Genomic DNA, 23,905 nt, shown 5'->3' on the forward strand with positions numbered 1-23,905 from the left:
TGAACTTTGTCAAAACGGAATGCAATGGTATGTGCTCCTTTGTGTCTGGCTTCTTTCACTCAACATTAAAGACTCAGTAGGGGCCGGCCCCGTGGCCAAGTGGTTAAGTTTGCGCGCTCTACTTCGATGGCCCAGGTTTTCGTCAGTCTGGATCCTGGGCGCAGACATGGCACTGCTCATCAGGCCATGTTGAGGCAGGGTCCCACATGCCACAACTAGAAGGACCCACAATTAAAATATACAACTATCTACTGGGGGGATTTGGGGAGAAAAAGCAAAAAAAAAAAAAAAATTGGCAAGTTGTTAGCTCAGGTGCCAATCTTAAAAAAAAAATTAAAAAAAATAAAGACTCAGTAGATTGTAATTTGTCTTGTTTGTCCTTTTCTTAGTGCTCTACAGTGAGCAAATAAACTAAAACTGTAGTTTATTTTTTACAAATAGTAGTATCTTTAAAAATAATAATAGCCACCTGCCAATTGCAACATTTTCAGAAAATATAGGGTATTTTTTTTGCAAGCAGAAAAAGTAGAACTTTAAAAATCAGAGAACTATACAAAAACAGTTTATAATCGTATATGTATAAGATAAATAGCAGGGCTGCAACTAAGATGTATGCTGCCCCAAAGCGGCAATATGGCTCCGACCCCCTTCTGGGCCCCTCGTTACCCCCGACCCCAGGCTGGCCGCACATCCTCACACTTGTCTGTAGCAGCTAGGTCCCACTGCAGGGGTCAACAGTTGGTCCCAGCAGAGGCGAAGGCGCAAACTTGCACCGTTTTTGTACCCTCTCAGGGGCCTGCTGGGGCTGGCACTCAGGACAGAGAGAGAGGGCTCTCCTGGGCTTTGGGGAATCTCTCTGGCTGCAGAAATTCCAGACTGAATCTTGGTTCCCTGTGTCTGGGAGGGGCTGTGGGTGGACCTCAGCCAGCAGGAGGAGGAGGGAGGCTGATTGCTTTGTCAGCTTCCCGCTTAGCCTTGAGCGGGCGGTTATAAGCTGGGGCCGAGGGGCCCAGAGCCAGAGTCACCCTTGCTGCAGTGGGAACAGGGACAGTGGCAGTTGTGGGGACAGCATGCTGGTCAGGGGGCTTCCTCTGCGCTCAGTCTTGGTCAAAGGCTGCCAGCCCCTCCTGAGTGCTCCTCGGGAGGGCCCGGGGCACCCCAGGGTGCCCACTGGAGAGGGAGCCGGCATGTCCAGTCACAGCCCTCGCCCCTTCAAGGAGATCCCCTCCCCTGGTGACAATGGCTGGCTAAACCTCTACCATTTCTGGAGGGAGAAGGGCCCAAAGAAATTACACTATCACCACTTCCAGAATTTCCAGAAGTATGGCCCCATTTACAGGTAAGCCTGGCAGAGGGTGGGGCTGGCAGGAGAGGGGGCAGGGGGTCTAGGCAGCCCTACAGCGTTCCCCTCCCCAAATGGCCTGCTCTCCCGTCCCAGGCCCTTGTTCACCATGATTTCATTTCTCCATGCCTGGGATGTGGCAGGAGGAGGGATAAGGCTTCCAGAATGGGGGTTCGGTTCAGTTCTTAGCGCTGAGCCCTCACCCCTCCCCAGGTCCTACACCCTTTGAAACTGTATAGGGGGGTGGTAGGAGAACAAGCCCTGTTAACTGCCTTCCTACGTCCATCATCCTCAGGACACCTCGGAAGGTAAGTTCATCAGCCCCATTGGTAGAGGAGCCTGAAGCTCAGAGGGGTTAGGATTCTTGCCTTGGTCCCCCACCTGGATCCCTGTCCTGCTGGGATGCTGGCCTTCCCCCTCTGCCCTGCTTGTTCTGGTTTAGCAGGTTCTAAGGTGGGTGGGCTTCAAGCCACACCTGGGTTCTTTTCTGAGAGCACAGTTGAGGGGGATGGGAGATGGTGGAGGTAGTGACTGGGGGCAAGGAGTGGACACCAGGAGGGACAGTGCCTTTTACTTTAAGTGAAGGATCAGGAGGGGCAAAGGGCATCATGTGACATGTTGGCTGGCTTGACGGGTGGGGTGGTGGTGGGAGGGCAGGCTTGTTTGTGTAGGGTCCAGCTGCTCACTCCTCGGAGTCACTCCCTCCCTCTCCCACAGCCCCTTTGAAGTCTAAAGTGCCTTTTTTACAGCTGGGTGGAGACAAGGAGAACCCCCAGGCTGAGTGCCAGGCTTGGGAGGTGGCTGCTCTGAGTCCCCTATCCTGTCCCAATCCTCCACCCCCTCCTGCCCACCACCTCCCTACACCCCCGTCTCTGTCTGTGTCTCTATCTCTGCTAGGCCTGTCAGTGCCTCTATCTCCAACCTCATTTCACAGAAAACTCTCTTTAAAAAAAAAACAAACAACTTTTTGTTTTTTTGAGGATTGGCTCTGAGCTAACATCTGTTGCCAATCTTCCTCTTTTTTTTTTTTTCTCCCCAAAGTCCAGTACATAGTTGAATGTCCTAGTTGCAGGTCATTCTAGTTCTTCTATGTGGGACATTGCCACAGTATGGCTTGATGAGCCGTGCATAGGTCTGCGCCCAGGATCCGAACCATGAATCCTGGGCCTCTGAAGCTGAGCACGTGAACTTAACCACTATGCCACAGGGCCAGCCCAGAAAGCTCTCTTTATTCCCTGCTTCCTCCCCTCCTCCTCCTTCCCTGCTTCCTGTCCCCCCAGTAGGAACTCCTTATTTTGTCAAGCCCCTTTCTGTTTTCTGAGACACTATTATCTGAGCCTTGAAGTTGATATTATCATCCCCACAGTACAGACAGGGAAACTGAGGCCCAGGAAGGAGAAGGGTCTTGCCAAGTTCACACAGCTCATCAGGGCAAAGTCAGGGTTGAAACCCCATATGTCTGACTTCCAGTTGCTGTGTCACCATTATATTCTAACTTATAGCCTGGAAATGATAAACTTCTGATTAAAAGTGAGGAATTTAAAATATAACTTTCATGGGGTTTTTTAGTAATACAAAGGCTGTTCCTGTTCTTTATAGAACAATTTAGAAAATATAGACAAGCACAAATGAAAAATTGAAATCAGATGCAATCTCAATTTTGATAATATTTATGTGCTGTTAAGAATGCAAATAGAGGAGGGTGGCCCTGTGGCCAAGTGGTTAAGTTCGCGTGCTCCGCCTTTGGTGGCCCAGGGTTTCACTGGTTTGGATCCTGGGCGCGGACACGGCACTGCTCATCAGGCCACATTGAGGTGACATGCCACATGCCACAGCTAGGAGGACCCACAACTGAAAATATACAACTATGTACTGGGGGGATTGGGGGAGAAAAAGCAGGGGGGAAAAAGAAAAAGAAGGCAAATATGTTATATACGCTGTTAGGTGTTGTCCCACAACAATATATCAAGGACTTCGTTCCTCTTTTCTCTCTTTAATACAATTTAAAAAGGCAGCATAGTAGTCCATAGTACAGATAGCAATATTTTTTTAGCCAGGCCTTTAAAGTGGACATTTAGCTCACTCTGGGTCATTTTGCTATAGACACGATGCTGTGATACGCATCCTTATCCATCGGGCATCACTGTCTGATGTTGGATCATTGCCTTGGGCTAGATTCCCAGAAGGAAAATTGATAATAATAATAGCAGTTCAAGGACTTTGCTGGGCTGGGGTAAGGATATGGAGCTAGTGGTGTGAGGACACGTGGTGGCTGGAAAAACACTGAGAGGGTTTTCTGGGAGGTGGGGGACGGAGGCCCAGGAAACTCATGAGGGAAGGTAGACCCAGGCTTATGGGCCAGCAGTTAAAGCAAGATCTCTCCCCACCCCCAACCTCCCCTCCCCCCTCCTCCTCTTCCCCATTCCTCTCCTCCCCCTCCTCTTCTGAGAGGAAGGAATAAGGGGAGGAACGGAGGGAGGGAGGGAGGGAGAGAGAACTTAACTTGTACCTGTATGTTATGATATTTTACCTCAAAGTGTGTCTTGGATTAACTTTCTTATGCAAAAGGCGATGCAAGGGAGCAGTGGAATTTTCTGTTGTTTCCTACTGGCTGTTGTTTACAGAGATGACCTGCAGAGTGTGAGGCAGATCTATCCTTAGGGTCTGTTTGACCATGGTTTTATTTTAACCGAGAAAATGTGCTTTGTCAGTGCCTGACCCTTGAGGGCCAGGGTGGCCACTCCCAGAATTTCAATCCTAGAGCCTAGAAGTGATTGACTGGCTTAGTGTATGGTCCGCCTAGCAATGTACATGGAGTCGCTCCAGCACAGGGCCGCTCCAGTGGTGATGTGAAGAGGCCACATGTCTGAGCTCTGGGGTGGGCGAGAGCGCGGAGGGTGCTGAGGGTGTGGACGTACAGGAAGAACGAGCGTGGGACAGACGGAGGACCTGACGGTCCATGGAAGGCCCTGGTGGGGTGGCCCTGCTTCTGGGGGGCGTGCTGTGGTAGGGCAGCAACCACTGTGATGATAAGAAGAGCATAAAGGTGTTAGTCATAGAATGCCTAACAGGAGTCCTGTCCATAGACTTCATATCATCTTATCCTTCAGCACTGTATTTATCTCCATTTTATAAAAGAGGAAACAGACTCAGCGGGGGGGACAGCTTTGCCTCGGGTCACACAGCAAGGAGGTTGTGGAGTGGGGATCCACTCCCAGCCCGTCTGCTCTGTGCTCTCGGCCATGAGGCGCTTACAGATGAGCTGAGCCCTGGATCCTGACTGTCCAGGGTCTGCATGGCTCTCCTCGAGTCCTTACGTCATAGCCCCTCTCCTCTGCCCTTCCAGGGAGAAGCTTGGCAACGTGGAGTCAGTTTATATCGTGGACCCTGAAGATGTGGCTCTTCTCTTTAAGTTCGAGGGTCCCTATCCGGAACGATTTCTCATCCCACCCTGGACCGCCTATCACCAGTATTTTCAGAAACCTGTTGGGGTCCTGTTTAAGTGAGTCCTGGGCCATCTCCCAAGGGCTGGAGGGAGACAGTGGGCAGCTGTGGCAGGCAGAGGCTGGGGCTCTGGTCCCAGTGAGGGGCTGGGACCGTGCTTACCTTGCCCTTTCTAGCTGGGGCCTATGGGCAAACCCCCATCATCCTCCTGCCTCCGTAAAACAGATGACAGCGATGGTGAACTGCCCTGCCAACCTCAGGGAAATGGCCAGGCTGAAAACATTAGTGAGGAAGTAAAGACCCTGCAAAGTTCTCATTGACTGCTTCATCAACGGAGTCTGACCTAACTGGGGACCTGCCATGTGCCAGTCCTTGTGCTAGGCTGAGGGAGTACAGTGACAATTAGGCCAGGGCCCCTCACAGTGTAAAGAGGCAGTGAGAAACATGGACGAATCAGTGTATTTAAGTGTAATGGATACCGTTTTCTACCAAATTACTCATCAAAAATTTACAATGTGACACTATCAAGTGCTGGTGAGGATATGGAGCAACTAGAACTCTCGTAGATTGCTGGTGGGAGGGAAAACTGGTGCCACCACTTTGGAAGATGATTGAGTATCACCTCCTGCAGCTGAATATTCACACATATGACACAGCAGTTCTGCCCTCTGGGATAAACTCCCAAGACTATCCATTGCCCCAGGGGCCCTGTACTGGCATGTTTGCAGCAGAGCTTTTCACAATAGCAAAAACCAGGAAACCACCTAAATGCCCAACAGGAGCGCAAATGAGTGAGCGGTGGCACACACCAGTCAAAATGATCGGACTCAGTGACCCACAGCTCTACAGATGAGACTTAGAAATATAAAACTGAGTGGAAAAAGCAAATCATGACAACTTTTATAAGAAGTTGAAAACAAGTATATTTTCTAAAAGTATGTTTTAGAAATGTATGTAGATCAGATACAGCTATATACAAAAGTAAGCAAGGGGGTCAGGTTGGCAGTCCCCTCGCTGGGGAGGCAGGCTGTGGGGCGCGGAGCAGGTGGGCACAGCAAGCTCCTGTCAAGTTCCTAGTTTTCTCGTTGGGTGGTGAGTTTCTAACAACATTCTTATAAACAAACAAAGCCCCAAAACTACAAAGAGGGCTTTGCATGGATCTATTTTCAATAATGGGCCGCAAGCTGAGGTTTGTTGTTAACCCAATTCTGAGTACTTGAGCTCCCCCACCAAAGTGAGCAAAGTGCACAGGGGGAGAGACTGGTCAACTGTGTCTGTGCAGGGCTCAGAGAAGGTGACAGAGAGGGGCCTTGAATGGTAGGAGGAGAGCATCAGCCAGGAGGAAGGGGACAAGGTGGGGAAGGCATGTCTGCAGCCCAGGGAAAGACCAGAGGCTTGAATGTCACTTCAGACTCTGAGGATATGAGTTCTCGGCTCGCGGCAGCAGCACAGGGAGTGGAGGGAGGTGGGAGTTTCGCGGGGTTTTGCTCTCCTTCACCTTCTTTCTCCCTGTCTCCTCCCCCGGGCCAGGCAGAAGCTGGGAGGAGGTGAGAGGCAGAGGGTGTTGGGAGCAGGTGGGGGCAGGAGTGGACGTGGGTGCTAGACTCTGAGCTGCGGCTCTGCCTCCTGGGAGGGCCGAGGCAGCCCTGTGTTTGCCAGGCCTGGGGTTTGTGACCATGAGGGCCCGAGGGCCCATGTTTTCTCAGGAGCTCAGACGCCTGGAAGAAAGACCGGCTAGCTCTGAACCCGGAGGTGATGGCTCTAGAGTCCATAAAGAACTTCATTCCCCTGCTGGACCCGGTGTCGCAGGACTTCGTCAGCCTCTTGCACAGGCGCATGGAGCAGCAGGGCTCCGGAAAGTTCTCAGGTCCCATCATTGAAGACCTGTTTCGCTTCGCCTTCGAGTGTAAGGGGCTTGCACCTACCTGGCCAAGGTCCTAGGGGTGGGAGAACTCAGAGTCCCACAATGAGACCTAACATGGACCCTGAAGAACTATCAGGATTGGCTTGTGGCATGAGCTGCTGGAAACATTCTCCACCATCAGCTACCTGGGAGGAGCTGCACACTCTCATCTGGCATTCATGCTGTGGGGGCAAGGGTCTCCAAAATGTAGGTCCCCATTGTCACTAATCTCCAAAACCCAGAGCTTGGCTCAGCCCTTCATTCCACACATCTCCCTTTCCTGGGACATAGCCCTCTGAGGTCGGGGAGCGGAGGGGTAGTTTGGGTGGTTAATTTGAATTGGGTATTTGAGGATGTCTGGAGTTATCCCGATGGGGTAAGGAGGTGGGGTGGTATAGCCGGAGGGGACAGCACATGCAAAGGCCCTGTGGCTTGATGGGGATCATGTGTTCAGTGCAGGAGATTTAGGATGCCCAGAGTTGTATGAAATCATCATTCAAATTTCTGACCCAGTATGTGGGAAAAACTTGGAGGTGTTGTGACTTTTTATGTCCAGCCACAGTGGGTCCAAGATGGTCATTTACTGGGGATTTAGTCTGCCAGTCTCCCATCTGACCTGTATTGGGAAGTATTTAGCCCGTTTGGTCAATGATAGTTGAGAACTCTCTCTTCCCCTGAGGAAAGCCCAGAGGCTGCTTGGGATGCTGGTGGAAGGGGAGGCAGCCTGTGTCCTCTCCCAGCTCTGCTGGAGGCTATGCTTCCCACCCAAGGGATCCCTTTTCAGGGTCTTCCACATGCTCCTCTGCAGGACCTGAGTGGTTGCCAGAGGGCAGTTCTCCTCAGCCCAGCAGTTTCAGCCCCTTGGGACTCAGGCCTCAGTTTCTTTACTGAAGAAATGAGGTTGGGCACAGATCCTACGGGTGTAGTGCAGGGCTGGGAGCTGTGGCTCTCAGAGGGCTGGGTTGGGAGGGGCTCCTCAGCCTCTGCCTCCCCATGCAGCCATCACCAACGTCATATTTGGGGAGCGCCTGGGGATGCTGGACGAGATAGTGGACCCTGAGGCCCAGCGCTTCATTGATGCCGTCTACAAGATGTTCCACACCAGCGTCCCCATGCTCAGCCTCCCCCCAGACCTGTTCCGTCTGTTCAGGACCAAGACCTGGAGGGACCATGTGGCCGCATGGGACACAGTTTTTAGTAAAGGTGAGGGCTGTACCCTGGGCAGCCAAGTCTGGGGGCCAGGAGAGCACTGTGTACCTCAGAGGGTGGAACACCAGCCCTGCGGGGGGCTGAGGGTAGAGAGAGAGAGATAGCTGGAAGCCCCAGGCCTCAGCCTGCCTCTTTGTCCCAAGTTATGTCAGTGAGCACTGACTTGCCATGTAGGAAACGCAGCCCATGGTGGGAAGGGATGGGTGTGAGGAAGGCCCTGGAACCCCTGGAAATGGTGGGCTGAAGGCCAGCTATTGGGAATGATTAGATTTTTCTGGAGAAAGAGGATCAAATTCCATCATATTCTTCCAAGGAGCCCCTGATCCCCAGAGGGTTAAGGACCAGTGTTTCAGACATGGCTGTGCCTGGTGACAGAGTAGGACTTTGGTGAGAGAGATTGGTAAGGCAGCGTGAGGAGGACTGATGGGAGTGTGGTGGCTATGTCAGACCTGGAGCCAAATCCAGACTCTGCCCCTGACACCCACATGACCTTGTGCAAGTCTCTACCCTCTCCGGGCTTCTGTCTCCTAAGCTGTAAGATCGGGAGGATATCACTTATCCCATACAGCTGTGGTCAAGAACTAAACGGAAGATAAGAAGCACTTAGCAGAGTATGTGCTCAGTAAAGTGGCAGCCTAGAAAGCCGAGGGGTCCTGAATCCCCACACCCTTGGTACAACCTCTCACCAAGGGTCACGCTCCTTCCCTCCCACCTGCAGAGCCCTCACTCTTTCCCCTTCCTCCTGCCCCACAGCTGAACAATACACCGAGAAATTCTACCAGGACCTGAAACAGAAAAGACACTTCGACAGTTATCCAGGCATCTTCTACCGCCTCCTAGCAAGCAACAAGCTGCCCTTTAAGGACGTCCAGGCCAACGTTACCGAGATGCTGGCGGGGGGCGTGGACACGGTGAGGTGGCTGAGGGGGAAAGCCTGTCCCTACCTGTGCTCCTGTGCCCCTTCCGCACCAGCCTGCCTCGCTGTTCGAAAACCTGCCCATGTGGGGTAGAGCTCCCTCTCCTGCCTCCATTTCTTAGAAACTAATCTCCACGAAAGGTGAGGTCAAGTCAGGTCACCCAGGGAGCATGCCTTGAGGCTGACCCGCCATTTTTGCTTTGCCTGTGAGAAAGGAGCGACTAGGCGCGGGTGGCGAGCCCAGGTTCTGCATGGGGTCTTTAAGGGGGATACCCTCCAGTCAGGGGTGGGGGACACAGCTCACTTGATTCAGGAAGGCGGGCAGGACCTCAGCAAAGCTGGGAGCCAGTGGAATTTGCCCTGGGCTCTGCCCTCCAGGGGCTTTCATTCTGTCTTCCATCCTCTGGCTCCAGACCTCAGCCCCCCACGGTGCCCCTGATGCCAGAAGCCATCTTCTGTGGTGTCTCCCTCATGCCCTTTCCACAGCCAGTGTGATACCTCAGAAGCTTCTCTTCCTGAACGTCAAAACTTCTCTGTCCTGTGTACCATTCCTTTTTCCAATATCTTACACTTCCCCATGCTACTGTGATAGTGAGGGTTAGTTATTTAGTGTTTATTGATTATTAGTTATGAAGGCACTGAGACTATAAGGATGAGTACAACAGACCTCAATGCCCAAAATGGCTCAGACAGAAAGACTGTGTGACTTTGCTGGGGCTGCGTAATGAAGCACCACACACTGGGGGCCTTAAACAACAGAAATTTATTTTCTCACAGTTCTGGAGCTAGAAGTCCGAGATCAAAGTGTCAGTAAGGTTGGTTTCTTCTGAGGCCCCTCTCCTTGGCTTGTGGACGGCCGTCTTCTCCCTCTGTCTTCACATGGTCTTCCCTCTGTGTGTGTCTGCGTGCTAAGCTCCTCTTCAGATAAGGACACCAGCCCTGTGGGATTAGAGCCCACTCCTATGACCTCATTTTACCTTCATCACCTCTTTAAAGGCCCTCTCTCCAAACACAGTCACATTGTGAGTTACTAGGGGTTAGGACTTCAGAATATGAATTTAGGGGGTGGGGCACAATTCAGCCATGACCGGGGGGCAACATGTGCCAGATGACCCACCATGCCGTGCTACAGGGCTGGACGACCAGGCACGGACCAGGCACTAACAGTGCTGAGCAGAGGGGAGGGACTAGTGTGCCCTTGCAGGGCACAGAGAGCCCTCCACAGAGGAGCTGACATTCAGCTTGTGTCTTGAAGGCTGTTGCCAGGAGGAGACAGGAGAAGGAACATTTCAGGACTAGGGAGAAGCGTGTGGCAGCCCCCGGCTCAATACCTTTCTTTCCCAGGTGTCATATTTACATTGTGTGCTAATGGAGGAGCTCTGGTCCCTGTGACATGCTGCACATGGAGCCTGTGAGCAATTTTAAACATAGTTCATTGTCAGTTATGTAGAAGAGCTCTCCAAAAATGCTCACCTGTACCAAAGCAGCTATTATTATTAGGTAACATTTGTTAATAATGTACTATATGGCAGGCAAGGTCCTAAGTTTTTCACATGTGTTAACTCATTTACTATTCACAAACAACACTATGAGGTATGTTACTATTGCCCCCCTTTTTCAGATGAGGAAACTGGGGCACAGTGAGGTTAAGTAACTTGGTCAAGGTCACACAGCTAGTAACTTAGTGGACTATCTTATTAAACAAATATCTCCTGAACACCCACTCTGTCAGGCCTTGGAGGTAGTGAGACAAATACACATATTTGATCCCAGCCTTGCAGAAGGAGTAGTAGGCAGGGGAAGGGAACTCTAGGAAGAAGAGACAGCATAAGCAGATTTCTGGGCTTCAGGAGCTGTGTGTAGCTCAGTGTAGCTAGAGCGTTAGGTGCATGTTGGAGAGAGGTGGTGGTGGGGCTGGGAGCAGGAGGCAAGTGTTGGGGGGTCTGTGGGTCAGGCCAGAGCCTCTGGACTTGACCTGGGGGCTCTGGTGAGCCAGGCCAGGATTTCAAGCTGGGAAGCGACTGGATGGCATTTTCTCGTGATTGCTTCTGCTGGGAGGAAGAAGGAGAGCATCCAAGCGTCTTGGACGCAAATGTGATCCTTGGTGAGATGTGTCAGCAACCTGTGTCCCAGCCCTCAAAGGGAGGGCTGCTCTAGCTGGGGCCCCAACACTGAGGAATCGGGGACTGTGAAGCTCGATGGGGGTCACTCACACCTCTGTCCCGGGCTAAGGGTCACGCCTTCTGGCTGATACCAAGATTACCTGGTTAGTCTCAGTGTATGCCACATGCTAATTGCAACACTGATGGAAAACAGGTCTGGCTGTTCTGGCTTCAGCATCTTTGTGCCTCACCTTATGCTATGCTGCGATGGGCTCATGCTAAGGTTTAGGGAAGTTCTACGGGGGAGAGGGCTGGTTGCTCAAAAGGAATGGCAGACATTCAGGAACGCAAACGTTACGGAAGTACCATCTGGCCTCTAAAAGCCTCTGGAGTCCTTTGGAAGGCGGCTTTGGCTGTGTAGGTGACCCTCTACTGGCTGGGGAGATGGGTGGGCTCTGGTGACATGAGGGACAAGTGCTGCCCCAAAACTTCCTGGCTGGGCAGCGAGAAAGGCTTCTTGGACAGTCGCCTTTTGAATTGTGTTTTGTTTTCGTGGATGGTAGTCTCTGGCTACTGGGATGAGGGTGGGGAGAGGTTCTTGGAAATGAAAATTTAGCATGGGTCTAGGTACCCCAGGAGTGACAGGCCCTCCTGGTCTTCTGCACTCCCACACTGCCTGCCAGACGTCCATGACGCTGCAGTGGCACCTGTACGAGATAGCACGCAACCTAAGGGTACAGGAGATGCTGCGGGAGGAAGTCCTGGCTGCCCGGCGTCAGGCCCAGGGAGACACGAGCACGATGGTGCAGATGGTCCCACTGCTCAAAGCCAGCATCAAGGAGACCCTGAGGCAAGCCACTGCCCAGCCACGCCTGCCCCACCCCACCCCCAAGATCCCTGGGCAGGGCCAGGGTGGTGGCTGGGGACAGGGTTCCAAGGGTGGGCTGATGGAGGAGACTGGTAGCAGGAAGTGAGAAGTCTGGAGGAGGCAGCTGGGAATAGGGGGGAGGAAATAGAAGGCAGGTTCTGCCTCCAGATTCCCGCAGGGCGTTGCGGCTGGGGCTGAGAGGCCATGCTGGGTGTGGGGGCCTTGTCTAGGCCTCAGGGCATCAGCTTCTGAATGCCTTCCTCTGGCAGACTCCACCCCATCGCCGTGACTGTGCAGAGATACCCCCAAAACGACTTGGTTATTCGAGATTACATGATTCCTGCCAAGGTGGGTACAGCAGGGGGGCCGTCGGCTGTCAGGCAGACAGAGGCGGCTGGGGGCAGACTGCAACTGCATGGAGTGGTGGCAGTGGGGTACCTTTCTGTCCTGCCTTTCTCCCTGGAGCTGACTGGTTGGGTCTTCGGCAGCAGCGGTCCAAGTGTGAATGAAGGACAGGGGTGGTGGGCACAGTAGGTGATGGTCTCTGGAATGTGGCTGGAGCCCAGTGAAAGGAGGGAGACCCCATGGGCTTCCTGGGTCTTTTGGGGCCCTCTGGGGCTGAGGAAAGAGCAGGAGAGTTCCTTGGGCCATCCCCGGCCTCAGTCATGCCCAGTTGATGGGTGAGGCTCAGGAAGGGGTAGGCCATGGCCTGTGCTGGATAGCTAGGCAGCCAGGCTGGGGAGTGGGAGTGGGGAAGTTGGGTTATGCTCTGGGCTGTGAGGAGGTGAGGCCTACTCAGGCCTCTGCTTACCTTGTCCACAGACACTGGTGCAGGTGTCCATCTATACCATGGGCCAAGACCCCACCTTCTTCTCCAATCCGCGCCGTTTTGACCCGACCCGATGGCTGGATAAAAACAAGGACCTCACCCACTTCCGGAACCTGGGCTTTGGCTGGGGTGTGCGGCAGTGTTTGGGCCGGCGGATTGCCGAACTGGAGATGACCCTCTTCCTCATCCATGTGAGTCTAGCCTAGGGACATCTGGGCACCTGGGCTGGCCCTGGCCCTAATGAAGGCACCGACTCTCCTACGCCCATCTCTGTCCAGAGCCCAGGGAGGGCAGGCCTGGGGACATCTGTCTCCTGGTACTTGCCCTCCCCCTCCCCCACAATTCTCTGCTGCCTCCTCTTTGGGGCTAATCTACTCACCACCCATTGGTGCCCCCGGCCGTCTGCTCCCCAACAGTGGTGATGGGATGGGGTGCGGCGGGATAAGTTTCTGTAGACACTAAAGTGAAAGCCTGAAGCAAGGGGACCAAGCACTCAGGTATGTTTTCAGGCACCGTGCAGGCTACACAGGAGCTGGCGGGACCTCTGGGAGCTCCTCAGATCACAGGCCTGGCCTCCAGCTGAGGGAGCCTGGCCCAGGGGGCACAGACCCTCCCTGCCTCTCCCCTAAGCCCACCTCCCCCTTTCTCAGATTCTGGAGAACTTCAGAGTTGAAATCCAACATCTCAATGACGTGGACAGCACATTCGGCCTCATCCTGATACCTGAAAAGCCCATCTCCTTCACCTTCTGGCCCATCACCCGGGCCCCACCCCACGCGTGATCAGAGAGGTGGTGTGGGAAGGCCCGGAGGGTGGGGCCTGTGGAGGTGTCCGTGACCTCAGTCCTCAGTCCCTCTTCCCTGCTCCTTTCTGACCCGCTCTGACGGGTGGAGTTGGCCCTCAGTGGTCAACTGCCCCACTCAGCTGAGGCGTTCCCCCCTTCCCCCTCTTTGCCCACCCCATGACGGCAATAAACGGCTGAACTTTGTGAAGCATCTTCATTTCCATCTGACCTCTATGGTCTCCACTGCCCCTGTGGAGATGCTCCCTGAGCCGCGTCAACAAGGGATCTGAGCATGCACGGGGGACCCGAGGCAGTCGTATTGAAGCCATTTCTGCTGGGACCCCCACCCCCGACAGCAGCTTCGGAGCCAGTAGCCTGGACCTCCCGGCTGCTGGGGCTGGGGGTGAGGCAGAGCAGGGGGGCCACTGCCACCGTGCAGCAGGCAGCAGGTGGAGGGACAGAGGACCTGGCGGGTTCTGCTGAGAGAACAGGGCGGCCTGCGAGGGGTGGGCCAGTCTTGGCTTTTGGGCAGGCCCACCTATCAGGGGTGAGGCTCATGCAGGGAGTTCCCTGTGGGGTCAGGAGGACTTCCTGCCAAGGTCCAGCCAGAGTCTCGGGCACCGCCAGGGCGGAGGCCTGTGGGTAAGGGGCTGGTATGAGGTGGCTGACCCAGGGACGAGAGGCCAGCATGCTTCCTCCACCCTGCCGGACCCTTCTCTCTGGGATTCCCCAGTCCTCAGCTTCCTGCCCCAGGGGAGATACCCCCTTGTCCAGGCTCTGGGCAGGAGGCAGGGAGACTGCGGCAGAGTCTCTGGTGTGTTATTTGGCTACCTCACACCCATCCCAATTTAAGCCCCCTTAATCCCCTCTGAGCCCCATAACTCCTGTCTCAATCAGGTGCCTGGTCCTTCCTGGTCCTCGGCTACCCAAGTCCACGTCCTGCAGGCAGACAGGGATCTAGGCCCGCCCAGCCAGCTTGGCCTCTTCAACCAGGATCAGCAGGTTCTGAGTCCACTCTTGGAGCCTTTCTGCTTTTCCCTATCACACAATCCTCTTCCTTGTCATCTTTCTCTCTCCTTCCTGCTTCCCTTCTCTTCTTCAGGCCTGAGTCATCTTTGACTCAGAAATTTTAGAGCTGGAAAGGGCCTTACCATCAAAGAAGTCAAGCTCTGCATGGGACAGATGGGGAAACTGAAGCCCAGAGAAGTTATTTGAGTCACTCAAGGTCACACAGCATGCCCATAGCTAGAACCCAGGCAACCTGACTCTCAGTGGAGGGTCCTTCTCCTGGCCCCATCTGCTTTCCTGTCCCTGGCTACATTTGGACACAACACTGCCAGCTCAGCCTAGCCCTGGTTAATGGGGCACTTCACACTAATATGCAACTGATTGCCACAGGCAGGCTTCAAGTCTTCCCCTTCTCAAGAAACAGATAAACCAAATTTGAAAGAATGGATTTCAGATGTGATAGATTTGGGGGCAAGTGGAAAGCCTCTCAGGCTCCCACCAGAGTTGGCCTTGGGTGGTCTCATTTTTTCCAGAGATCCGGAAGGGGCTTGTCTCCCTGGCTTCTGCTTTGGGAGGCCTCTTCTCCCCTCCTTCCTGGGTCCACTATGGCCTTTGGCTCTCCAAAGATGATAGCTCCTCCAGGCAGGAGGCTATAGGGCTGCAACAGAGGGCCCAGGCCTAGAGTAGGGTCTGGAAGGAGAAGCTGGGCCCCCCAGGCTGCCCTTCTCTAGGAAAAAGGCGAGTGCTCACTGACCTACAGCATTTAATAAAGTCATCTTAGAGGGTGGGGATGAGACTCCAACACACAGAGAGAGGCCTGTTGTAGTACTCAGGTCTGCTGGGACTCAGGTCTTCCGGGAGTTCGAGGGCGTGTTGAGCTTGGTCTCTGAGCTGGGCATCAAGGGGTCCAGCTTTGAGGGTCGCCTGTTGTCCTTAGAGTGGGTCGAGGGGTTCTGTGGTGTCCAAAGCAAGGTGAGGTGAGTACGTCCCTGCCCCCAGGGGTGACCCATTGAAGTGCATCTTGCCTAGCAAGCCATGCCTCAGAGGATCCAAACCCCAGGGGGCAACTTCTCAAAGATTTCCAAACCCATTTAACCACAGCAGGTCATACCCAGCTTCTCTAAGAGTCCCCAGGGCTCAGCAGGTGAGTTTGCAAAGGCAGCCCTGTGTTCCCTGTCAGTCCCCGATCCTTCTCAGGAGCCTGGAGAGGAGCAGAGGACTGATGGCTCAAGAGCAAGAGCAATCAGGGTTTTTGCTTTGAGGGGCTGGGTGGCCTGGGGCTGAGCTGAAGGGCAGTTGTGAACAGGCCTGTTTGTTTCTGGGAAGCTGGCAATGTTTCTCTCTGGCAACATGCTCCTATCCCCGGCAGGTCTGCAGCATCGCAGTTGCCCAAGAAGAGTGTGCTCACGGGAGAATTTTAGGCACTGAGGAGTTGGGTGGGGGCCGCAGCTACTCTGCCCATGAGCAAATCCAATCCTAAAGTACAACCAGTGCCAGAGTGTTCCAGAAATGCCCGTGTGGACAACCCTTCATCCCCAGCTTCTCCTCCTTGATTCTCAGGCCTACCCATGGGGAAGAGGTGATCTTGGCAGGGTTTTCTATTCTCCTTAGACAGGTGGGGAATTGAGGGAGGACAAAGGCTTCTGTTGGAAACAGAATGGAAGCTGAGCCCAGGACTCCTGACTGCAGTAGAGGAGCTGGCCTCCCTGGACAGTTTTTCTCAAGGCCCAGGGACTTGGGGGTGGGGCGGCTGTCAGCCCTACAAAGGGATCACTTACGGGAAGGCCTGTGATGCTGGGGTTTGAGGGGTGTCCCAAGCCATACTCTTGCTCCTGCAGCCGTGTGGCCAAGTCCTGCTTCTCTCGTCCCCAGCGTCGAGCTGAGTCCTCTAACTGCAGACACAGGAAGGGACAGAGGGGGAATGGCAGGGCAGCAGGGCCCATCCCTGAAAGCCGGGATGACCAGAGCCTGAGCCCACTCTTGGGGCAGAAAGGAAAACCCTGGGCAATGTGGGCTTGCTGCCTCCCCAAGAGACCTGAGGGGTGGCAGGGGTGGGTGGCGAAGAGACAAGTGACAGTCTGATGAGGACACAGACGGACTTTCTCTGAGTTCCAACAACATACTGAGCCCCGACCCTGAGTCCACGCTGAACCCCGACCCTGCTCACACACTGAGCCCCAACGCTGCTCACACACTGAGCCATGACCCTGCTCACACACTGAGCCCCGACCCTGCTCACACACTGAGCCCCAACCTGCTCACACACTGAGCCATGACCCTGCTCACACACTGAGCCCCGACGCTGCTCACACACTGAGCCCTGAGCCTGCTCACACAGTGAGCCATGACCCTGCCCACACACTGAGTCCCAATCCTGCTCACACACTGAGCCATGATTCTGCTCACACACAGAGCCCCGACCCTGCTCACACACTGAGCCCTGACCCTGCTCACACACTGAGCCCCGACCCTGCTCACACACAGAGCCTCGACCCTGCTCACACACTGAGTCTCGACCCTGCTCACACACTTAGCCCCGACCCTGCTCACACACTGAGCCTGACCCTGGCCACACTCTGAGCTCTGACCCTGGTCATGGGTTGCATGGTGAGCCTGTCCAGCCTGATTATTCCTTCATCTCACCTACCTGGCTCTCCAGGGACAGGATCCGGCTCTGAGCTCGTTCCAGCTTGGCCAGGAGGTTAAACTTGTCTGAGGTGCTTGCAAGGAGATCCTGTGGGCAGAGCAGAAACTCACACATGGGCCCAGCTGGGGGCTGCGGCTGTGTGAGCTCAGGAGGCCACGAGATGCTGAGCAGAAACCAGCCCGGTCTGAGTTCCAGACTTAGCTCCTTGATACAGAGCTTCAGACCCAGGGCGGAACCCTCTTCCCGAAGGAGTTCACCCCTGGCACGGCGTGTGCTTTCTTCACAGCTGTCCTCCCCACAGATTTGGGGTATATGAAGTTTTTGCACATCAATTTTTAAATGTAAAATGTACTAGGGAACACTCATAAGTGCACAGAAAAGAATCTTGAACTCGGAGTCTTCTTGTAAAGTGAAGAATCTGTTTGTGAAGCAAGGGTCTCCCCATGCCCCACACTTTACCTGGATGTCCATGCATCAGGTGTGCTTTCAAACAGAACTCACCTCCTGGGAGTCCTGGGGTGAAGAGAAGAGCTCCTGAGGCCCTGCTCACCCCTCTTCTGTAATTCCATGTGTCCTGTCTTGGGGTTTGCATAAAGCAGGAACGCCTGTAGCAGCCTTGGAAGTGGAGTGGGGCCAGGGAATTTCTGGGGCCTGGGGCACCCACCTGCGCAGGCAGGGTCCCTGTGCACATGGACTGGGCTGGACCATCTGTCTCCTGTAGCCTCTCTGCGAGGCCTCCTCTTGCTCCCAACTCCCTGGGGTCCACCTGGGATGGGGGAAAGGGGCTCTCCAAGGCTGTACCAATCCCAGGGGATGCTCCAGAAGGGAGTTCTGAGAGGCCCATATGGACTCCAAGTGCAGGCCAGCCAGGTGGCAAAAAGGGCCAGGGTTCAAGGGTCAAAGGCCAGTTAAGGGCTTGCTTTCTCCCAGGATGCTAGATGAGGGTAAAGCTTTCAGACCCATGTGAGTGCCCCAGGAGAAAAGAGCAAGGCTGAGAGCTGGCACTCCAGGAGACTCGAGGCACACTGGAGACCCTGGGAAGCCTAACTCCTAGTCTTGGTCTTCAGCTCGGATTGTGCTGTGAGTGATTGCTGGGCCCCCGGTGGCCTGTGCACGCAGGCCCAAGCCAGGCCTGTGCTGGTGGCTCTTACCGGCAGAGCCTGCTGTTGCAGAATAATGGGGGCCGAGTGGTGGCGGCTCTTATCCAGCTCTGCCCGCAACCTTGAGTTTTCCGCCAGCAGCACTGAGTAAAGGTCAGCAGGTAGGTTCTCTCCCGTAGGACCAGGGGGAAGGCCAGAGGCTGAGAGCATGGGGAAGGCTGTGAACATGGCCACAGATGTTCCTGAGATGGGCTTTCCTGCCTCCATGTCCCTGGCCAGATCTGCCCCAGCATTTTGCTCCATTCTGCCCCTCCTCTGCTCCCAAGCCTTCAATGGTTGCCTACTGCCAGTGGGATCAGGTCCACACTCCTCAGGCAGTCATTCTAGGCTCTTTAGAGTCTGATCCCAGTGTTCTCCCTGACTACTCCCTCACCATTTGTCCCGGGTCTATTTCAGCTCTTCACTTCTCTATCTTTCCTTCCTTCTCTGCTCTTGGCACTGTCACTCCCTGGGCCTTTACCTTGCCTGTTTCCCCTCCCTAGATTGCCTTCTCATCTCTCATCTGGCTCCAGGATGATCTCACTGTTCCTGAAAGGTGAGCCCAGCTTTTGCTGTTTTCTAAAGGCCTTCAGAAACACCCGCCACCAACGCCCCCACAAAGTGAAGGCTGAGCGCAGGGCTGGGCACATAGGGGCCCCTGGTGAGGCTGCACAGATGGGCTCAGGGAAATCCTCTGCTTGGGCTGGCCTGATAGGGTGAGACCTGGTTCTCTCCTGCTGATCAGAGTCACCTCTGATTGGTAGTTCTAGGTAGCTATGGTTAACATCAATGGAGCAAACAAATGATTGATTTAACCAAAGTATCAGGGACCTCTGGGAGCCCTCAGTGCCTGAATGAGGAGGGGAATAGCACCCCTCTGCCCCAATTTGAAGGTGCTCCTGAAACTGGGAGGCTCCAGGAAGGAAAGGCCTCTAGGGATGGGACAAAAGGCAGGGAGCAGACTCACCCATGTAGGGAAACTGACTCACCCACGTTGGGCTTTCCCTGCAGCCTGGTCTGCGGGGGCTGGTTCTTATCCCGCAGCTTGTCTTCCAGTACGTGCTCCATCTTCTCGATCACCTGGAGGGAGAGCACAGAGGTTAGGCTGGCCTGGGGGCTCTGCACTGTCCCACTTGTGGCTAGGTCCTGGTGGTCTGGCCCCTCTGCACCTACCTTTTCCTGGTGCCGCACGGTCTCCTCCAGCATCTTCATCTTCTGCAGCTTGTCCTGGTACCGCTTCAGCAGCACAGCCTGTGGTTGCTGAGCCTGGTACAGGAGGAGCAGCTCCTTCTCTCGATCATTCTTCTGATGGTGGGGGATGGAGGAGGCAGGGGGGAGGAAGGGGTGCCTTGGTGTTACCCTTGACCCAAAAGTCTACCCCAGGCCCCTCTGCTGACTCGTCCACTGAGCAGGCCTCCCATCCCTCTATGCCCCTCTCCCTTCTGCTCCCAGACACTTCTCCAGATGCTCCCACTCTATCTCCCTTCCTCTAGGCTCCCACACTCCCTGTCCCCCAAGCCCCAGCTCACTCGAATCAGCTCATTCTGCAAACGCTGCACCTTGTCCCTCAGTTTCGTCATGTCCAGCTCACTCAGCAGCAGTTTCTGCTTCATGAACACTGGTGGTGGTGGTGGGGAGCTGGCTCAAGGAGGAGCTTCTCCCAGCTCAAATCAGCACAGTTGGGGGGTGGGAGCAGGTGTCTCTCAGCCCTGGGCTTGAGACAGGACTGGATTCTCTGTTTCCCCTCCCGGAGAAGACCCAGCCAGCTCCCACCAGCCTGTTTCCAGTAGCATGCGCACCTGGGAAAGGCTCCCCACCATCCTGTCCTGCAATCCAGAGCCTGGGCTCAGGCGGGGCCCTGACGCCCTTGGTGGCCTATACCCCCTCACCTAGGTTCTGGGCCTTGTCAGCATTGTCCTGCTCCTCTTCTACCTCCTCCTGGGTCAGGTGGCTCCTCAGCAAGCGGTTCTCTGCCTCCAGGGTGCTGACCTGTTTCCGTAGCGACAGGATGTCCTCTGCCATCTTCTGCATGGCCCGCCGGTAGTTGTTCATCTCCTGTGGACCCCAGAGCTCAGAGCTGAGCCCCCAGCCCCACTGGAGCCCCATCCCACATCTGTACTCACACTTGAAAGTCACTGGGTCACCCCCAAGGCCAACAAACAGAGTGGACCCCAAGCTGTGCCCCCAAGTCTTAGCAACTCCTTGGTGGTGGTGGGGGGGGAGGGTTATGACTTTGTGTTCACCCCTCCAGCCACATGAGAGCAGCTACAGCAATGTTCTCTCCAGGGGCCATGTCTCCTGCTCTGATGCCAACTAAGGGGGACCCAGGGCTCAGATACCAGGTGAGGACCCCACGAGTAATGGAGACTTGAAAGGATCAGGGCCAGCTTTCCAGGGCCAGGCTGGATCAGAGCCACTTCTCTGCCTCTCCCTTTTCCTTTTCCCCTTTTCTAATCCCTCTGCTTTCTCATGTCACTGAGAACCCAGGGAAGAACCTCCCATAAATCCCACTGAATGCCACTTGGGAGCTGACCCCAGGCACTAGCCCCCTGACCAGCCCAGGGGTCATGAAGAGACCCAGGATAGGCCTGGGGGACCCAGATAAGGACCCAGGGTCAGAGTCGGGGTCCAGCTACAAGACCTAGGGCGTGAGGTGGGGGCCAGACTCTGTCATGAGGTTAGAAGTAACAGTGATCCTAATATCTGGTATTCATCGAGCATTGTTCTAGGTCAGGCCTTCTTCTGAGGGCCTCCCTCATTTAAGCTTCAGAGCAAGCCTAGGAGGGGAGGTACTAACCTCATTCTATCAACACAGAAACCAAGGCCCAGAGAGGTGAGTAATGTGCTCTGTCACAAAGCTGATGAGTGGCAGAGCCAGGACCTGAAACCCAGGCCTGCTGGCACTTGAATCTGTGTTCTTAAGCGCTGTGCAAACCTACCATGATGCTCCTACACGCACAAACTTCACAATATGTTGACAAGTGATAACGGCAGGTTACAAAAAAGAATTATCAGTGTGATCTCAATTTGGGAAAAAAAAATTCATGTCTGCCCATACGTATGCATAGGAGAGTTAATAGGCTATAGTTATATGCATTTGTTTTATAATCAGAAATTCTCTAATGTTATTTACCAAAAGTTTTGTAAAGGGAGTTTCTTAAATCTACACAGCACAAAATGTAAAAGAGGGACCCAAAATGTGCAGCTAGGAAGGTGCACAAGGGAGGAGGAGGTGGGAGCTAGGTTGTGGGGAGGAGTGGGAGGAGGGAAGTGAGGCCAGCAGGAGTTTGCTGAGCCAGGTGGCTTGTGGCCTTCCTATGGCTGTGGAGGCCTTGCACACAGGAGTGGGGGCTCATGGCCCCAGCTAGGCTCCCAAATCCTCAGGAAGTAGAGCTCTGCCCCCAGTTCCCACCTGGGTGCCATGTTGACTGGAGATGTGGCCTGGCTCCCAGCCACCGCCTCCAACCTGCTGCATGGTGGGCCACTGACTTCTTGGGGATGGGTTCCCAGACAGCAGGGGCTCCTCAGACACCACTTGTCACCTGCCACTGTCTAGCCTTTTGGCTAGACTCCCTCTAACTGGTGCCAATGCTGGGTCCATCTCCCCAGCACCTGCCCCAGTAGAGGCCCAGGTCTTGGCTCCTCCAGATCTGCCCATCCGGTGTCCTCATGCAGCACTGATAACTAGGAGACTCAGCCTGGAGACTGCACACACACGGGCTTTGTGCTCAGGCTGCAGTCAGAAGCCCAGTTTGGCCACTGACTTGTTGAGTGAGCTCAAACAGGCCCCTTCACCTTTCTGAGCCTCAGATTCCTCATCTAGGATAAGCCCGGGGTTGCTGTGAGGCTCAGAGTCTTGTGTGTGCAGGGGCTGGCTCAGGCACCTGCCCGGGGCAGGTATGACCTGGAGGCAGCCGCTTTCGTCCCATTCCGCTGAGGTCCTAGTGGCTGCTTTAGTCAACAGGTCAGACCCCTTCCTCTTCCTCCTTGCTGTCCTCACCCTGGGCTCCCTGGCCCCCTCGTCTGCAGTGCTCTAAATCTTAAGATTTATGGCAGCCCCATGACTGACAGGGGTTTGTCAAGAGGAAGCACATGATATTTTAGACAAGCAAATTCATCCCTTCTTTCCTTCCCCAGCCTAGTTCAGGCTCTTATCTGTCTGCTCGGAACAATTACAGCATTATCGAAATGAGTTTCTTTGCTTTAGGGTGATCTTTCAAAGGAACACACAATCAAGAAAACATCCTCAAGGATACTGACAGCAGCACAGTTTGTAGTCTTATACTAGGGCACGCTCAGTCTCTGGACTACAGGTGGCACTCACAAAGAACAACCTAGATCAATTGTCCTGACACAGAGAGATGTTCACACTCTATTGTCAAATAGAAAAAGCACGTGGCAAGTTCATATCATCCCATCCATAACTGGTGTGTGTGTGTGCGTGTGCGTATGTGTGTGTGCATGCATAGGGGTATATAGTAACGGGGGCTGTTGTGGAGTTTGGGAAGGGAAAGGAACACGTTTCATCTCTAATTTTTGCATTTTTGTCTTTTTATTTTTAAACAAATCTTTATTTATTCTTTTTATTTTTTGAGGAAGATTATCCCTGAGCTAACATCTGCTGCCAATCTTCCTCTTTTTGCTGAGGAAGACTGGCGCTGAGCTCACATCCGTGCCCATCTTCCTCTACTTTATATGTGGGATGCCTACCACAGCACGGCTTGCCAAGCGGTGCCATGTCCGCACCTGGGATCCGAACCGGCGAACCCCAGGCTGCCCAAGTGGAACATGTGCACTTAACTGCTGTGCCACCGGGCTGGCCCATAATTTTTGCATTTTTAATAAGAATGTATCTATATATTAGTCATCTAATTAAAAATAATTTAAACATAAATACATTGAGGGCCATACCATGTTCATGGATTGAAAGATACAATATTTAACGAGTTAGTTGTTCTCTAAATTGATTTATAGATTCAAGGCACTCTCAATCAAAATCATGACACTTAGTGTTATGTGTAAAAATAGACAAGCTGATTCTATAATGTGTGAGGAATAAAAAGGGCAAGTATAGCCAAAATAATTTTGAAGAGAAACAGGTGGGAAGACTTTCTCTATCAGCCATCAAGACTTCCGATAAAGCTACAGTAATTAAGACAGGGTGATATTGGTGCAAAGATTGATAAACAGATCAAAGAAACAGAACAGATAGCCCTGAAACACACCCACACACACACAGGCAATTTATGACAAAGACGGTTACAGGGCAGCAGGGAAAGGACTAACTTGATAAACGGTGCTGCATTGTTTTTATATCTATACAGAAAAAAGGGAAGGACTTCTACCACACACCATAACTCAAAATAAATTCCAGCGGATTGTAGATCTGAATGTAAAAGGTAAAACAATAAGGCTTCTAGAAGACAAGGATAAGAACATCTTTATGAACTTGCTGTTGGGAAAGGTTTTTAAAAACAGAACACAAAAAAGCACAAACCAGAATGGAAAGAATTGATAAGTTGGGTACATTTAAATGAGGAACTTCTGTTCATGAAAAGACATCATTACGGGGGTGAATGGACAAAACGAGTAGGAGCAGATATTTGTAATACACACAACAGAGGTGGACTCATATGCAGATATAAAAACTCTGACAAATCAATAAGAAAAAGAGAGACCACACAAGACATATGAACTGGGCACTTGACGAAATA

The 23,905-nt window shown here is 53.5% G+C and overlaps 2 protein-coding genes across 3 annotated transcripts in view; one reads left to right on the forward strand and one right to left on the reverse strand.

Annotated features, from left to right (window-relative positions):
* Positions 1–961: 961 nt before the first annotated feature.
* On the forward strand, positions 962–13,601 carry CYP11A1 (cytochrome P450 family 11 subfamily A member 1). The gene is made up of 9 exons (XM_014859381.3): positions 962–1,339; positions 4,689–4,844; positions 6,493–6,692; positions 7,689–7,892; positions 8,652–8,809; positions 11,600–11,766; positions 12,054–12,132; positions 12,607–12,804; positions 13,264–13,601. The coding sequence occupies exons 1-9, from the start codon at positions 1,071–1,073 to the stop codon at positions 13,393–13,395; spliced, it is 1,563 nt and encodes a 520-aa protein (XP_014714867.3). The 5' UTR covers positions 962–1,070; the 3' UTR covers positions 13,396–13,601.
* A 133-nt stretch (positions 13,602–13,734) lies between these two features.
* CCDC33 (coiled-coil domain containing 33) overlaps positions 13,735–23,905 on the reverse strand; it is a 106,931-nt gene continuing 96,760 nt past the window's right edge. For both annotated transcript variants that reach the window (XM_070498166.1, XM_070498165.1), the window contains 8 exons: positions 20,081–20,246; positions 19,721–19,809; positions 19,365–19,496; positions 19,181–19,271; positions 18,204–18,370; positions 17,053–17,139; positions 16,184–16,297; positions 13,735–15,358 (listed from right to left, as the gene is read on the reverse strand). In XM_070498166.1, the coding sequence (XP_070354267.1) occupies positions 15,251–15,358; positions 16,184–16,297; positions 17,053–17,139; positions 18,204–18,370; positions 19,181–19,271; positions 19,365–19,496; positions 19,721–19,809; positions 20,081–20,246 (954 nt within the window). In that variant the 3' untranslated portion in view covers positions 13,735–15,250. The remainder of the gene's footprint in view (positions 15,359–16,183; positions 16,298–17,052; positions 17,140–18,203; positions 18,371–19,180; positions 19,272–19,364; positions 19,497–19,720; positions 19,810–20,080; positions 20,247–23,905) is intronic.

Source organism: Equus asinus, chromosome 2 (assembly GCF_041296235.1).
Source record: "Equus asinus isolate D_3611 breed Donkey chromosome 2, EquAss-T2T_v2, whole genome shotgun sequence".
In the NCBI taxonomy this organism is placed as follows: domain Eukaryota; kingdom Metazoa; phylum Chordata; class Mammalia; order Perissodactyla; family Equidae; genus Equus; species Equus asinus.